Here is a 3,153-nt window from a genome sequence, read left to right as displayed (position 1 = left end):
CGTGGATCCTCAACCAAGACTTGAGTCAATCAAAGCTAGGTTGGGAGACCAACTCTTGAAACAGATTGGGGGAATATTGTTCGATTCATGAGATGACCACACACACCATTGTGGGTCATTGGTTGTTAGGCCAAGGGGTGAATTGGTCAATTGAGGCAACAAATGTCCTCTGCCCACAGAATGCTTTTTCAGATTCCCAAAACAAGGTCATTCCAGTCATGCACAGCTAAAAATAGTCCATTCTTGTTCCCACACAAGGCATCTCAATTTTCCTCAGATGCTTCATCCAAGTAAACCTATTGTCCAACACCTCTCTCTCTCTCTGGCTGACTCATTGTTGATCCCAATCAATCACCCTCACCCTCACCCTCACCCTCATTACATTACATTTAGCACACTAAACGCGAACCCTTGATGAATCTATCCTTTTAATAGGAATCATGGCTTAAGAATGACTGCCTAGTGGCTGGTAATAGGCGTCAACCATTAGATTGAGTCTTCCTTACGGCAAATCGTGCCGGGATACAACCAAAACCGCAGCAGGTATAAAGCCACCATCCTCTCCCCTTCCCTTCCCGTGCCTCACACACCATCACCCCACCTGATGCGCACTCCATAGTTTGGCCTCCATTGATCTCTTCTTTTCTCCTCCCCCCCCCCCCCACACACACAACCTTAGAGGTTACTGTTCTTTCTTCCCCTATCTTTTTACTCTTGTCCCCACCCTTTGTGAAGATGGGGAGTCATGGTTGCTTGAAACTGCCCCCTGGTTTCAGATTCCATCCTACTGATGAGGAGCTTGTGATTCAGTACCTCAAGCGCAGAGTGTTCTCCATTCCATTGCCAGCTTCCATCATCTCTGATATAGACATATGCAAGTATGACCCATGGGATTTGCCTGGTGAGTATCATAAATACCATATTTTCTGATTAGTGTTGGGCTTTTGGGTTCTTCTTCTATTTGGTGGAAAGTACTGGATGTAATTAGTAATTGTGTGGGTTATATTTCATTTCTTGGTGCATCAGGTGATGGGGAGAGTGAGAAGTATTTTTTTACTAGGAAAGAGGCAAAGTACCCAAATGGGAACAGGTCCAACAGGGCATGTGCCTCTGGTTATTGGAAGGCAACTGGGAAGGACAGGGCGGTTCATGCATCCAGAGGCAACCAAGTTGTGGGGATGAAGAAAAGCTTGGTCTTTTACAGGGGGAAGGCTCCTAAGGGGTCCAAGACCGAGTGGGTCATGCATGAGTACAGACTCACTGATGTTGGGGCTCAACCTTACCTCTTTCTACAAAGAAAGAACTCAGCCCAAGTGAGTTTTTTCTTTTCCCCCTTTGTTTCTTGTTTTACTGGAATCATATTATGACGTCTTCTGTTAAAAACACCCTTGAAGCTTTTGAAGAACAAAATCCCCAACTCTGATTTCAGTTCAAAAAGAAAACAGGGTGAATATGGAAACAGGAAAAGATAAGATGTTTTAAGGAAAATTCCTTAGGGCTACTGTTGGTTGTGATTGCAAGACTTTCATTTGATCAATTTGATGGAAGAAAAGTAGAATACCACTGGATTAAAACTTGGTTTCTTACTGATTTTTGTATTTATTTTTCTTGGTGCAGATTCCCATGGAAGATTGGGTTCTCTGCCGCATATTGCTCAAGAAGTCATCTCAAAGAAGGCCTACAACAACAGTGCAGTATATTGAGGGTCCCTGGAACATGCCAAGGGCCAGGAATCCAGTAGTGAGAAGGCCAGTTCTCATTGACTTCATGATGGAAAACCAGAGAGATTCCCAAACATCATCAGAGTCGAGCAGCATCACAGAAGTTTCCTCTCCTGAGGCGTGTGACTCGGAGGACAGCATCTGCAGCAGCAAGCCTTTCTCTTGTGAGAAGAGGGCAGAGTAATAATACTCTGCAGTCTAGTTGCAGCAGAGTTTGCATAGGGGAATAGAGGATGACAAACAAAGGAAACTATTCATGACTATTAACGGTTAACCTGCTGCAACCTTGCTTTCCCTCTCCTTTTTTCTTTTCTTCCTCTTTTAGTTCCGGTTTCTCTTCATAGTTTTTTGCACCATCAAGAAATTTCAAAAGAGAAGTTGATGAGCAGAAGCAGGGCCAGCCATTAACATGTAGTTTACTTGTAAGAATGGAGAGTCTGTGAATAGAACGTGCAATTGTAGGCAAGACTAAAAAGCCTTTTGATTCCTCCATATTGCGTGCTTAAAAATATTCACCAAAACCACAAATTAAGTTTTAAAACAAAAGTGAAGCTCAATCTAACAAGAAAGCGGTTGGGGTATCCTCCAAGCAAATTGAAGGACGTGCTTTTAATAAATACAGAAAACGAGAGAGAGAGAGAGAGATGCATCTACTACCCCCATTGTCATGGTCATGCCATTAATGGAATCTATGACTGTATTTGAGACAAGGAGGTTCAAATCTTGATGTGTACTTGGAAACCTATTTATACTTATTCAGTGCTTAATGAGCCCTCAAAGATTTCGCGCATTTGGTCTAACAATTTGCTTGAATCAAGACATGGTTTCTTCATCCTCTTTCAGTGGAAGGAATCAACAGGAATCAAACACGATAGCAAGATTTGTAAAGGTTTCACCATCTTAGCTAAGGGATCTCGTTCCAATTCAATCCACCACCATACCCCAGCTTTCCAATGAAGAGTACTTTTAAAGGTGTAATAGTTTAAAGATATTGCCTAACCACGTAAATCCTTGCGTCTGACAAAATAGCTGCTCCTGCCAGACAAGCGGAGCCCCCGTCGGTAACAAGGGTTAAGATCTTGACAGGTTATTACCATATCTCAAAAGGGTTAAAAATTCAAAAATTAAGAAATTGGCATTTAATGGTTAGCAACTAGAGTTGCTTCTAGTAAACTTCGTTTATGGGTGTGGCACCTTATTCACACATCCAAGTGCAAATAATATTAAATAATTTGTTAATTTCGTGATGCACTATGCTGTATATTTATGATTGATCTCGGCTCCATTAAAATAGATGGTGGTTTTCTATACACGATTAGTTAAGTCTTGTTTTAAAAAGTGACACCAGAATCAAGTCCTCTTTCAAAGCTGTTTTGACTTTGCTAAATCTCCATTTTGCAAACTGTCTAGCGACAAGGCATAGAAAACATAG

General features: G+C 41.8%; 1 protein-coding gene across 1 annotated transcript; it reads left to right on the top strand.

Annotated features, from left to right (window-relative positions):
- The first annotated feature begins 582 nt into the window (after window positions 1–582).
- LOC149811388 (NAC domain-containing protein 83-like) lies at window positions 583–2,211 on the top strand. The gene is made up of 3 exons (XM_089992872.1): window positions 583–901; window positions 1,027–1,313; window positions 1,618–2,211. The coding sequence occupies exons 1-3, from the start codon at window positions 736–738 to the stop codon at window positions 1,903–1,905; spliced, it is 741 nt and encodes a 246-aa protein (XP_089848998.1). The 5' UTR covers window positions 583–735; the 3' UTR covers window positions 1,906–2,211.
- Window positions 2,212–3,153: the final 942 nt, after the last annotated feature.

This window comes from Nuphar pumila, chromosome 17, assembly GCF_984573655.1.
Source record: "Nuphar pumila chromosome 17, dmNupPumi1.hap1.1, whole genome shotgun sequence".
NCBI classification, from domain to species: Eukaryota; Viridiplantae; Streptophyta; class Magnoliopsida; order Nymphaeales; family Nymphaeaceae; genus Nuphar; species Nuphar pumila.
The sequence above is the reverse complement of the archived record's forward strand: the minus strand, read 5'-3'. Positions and strand labels throughout refer to the sequence as shown.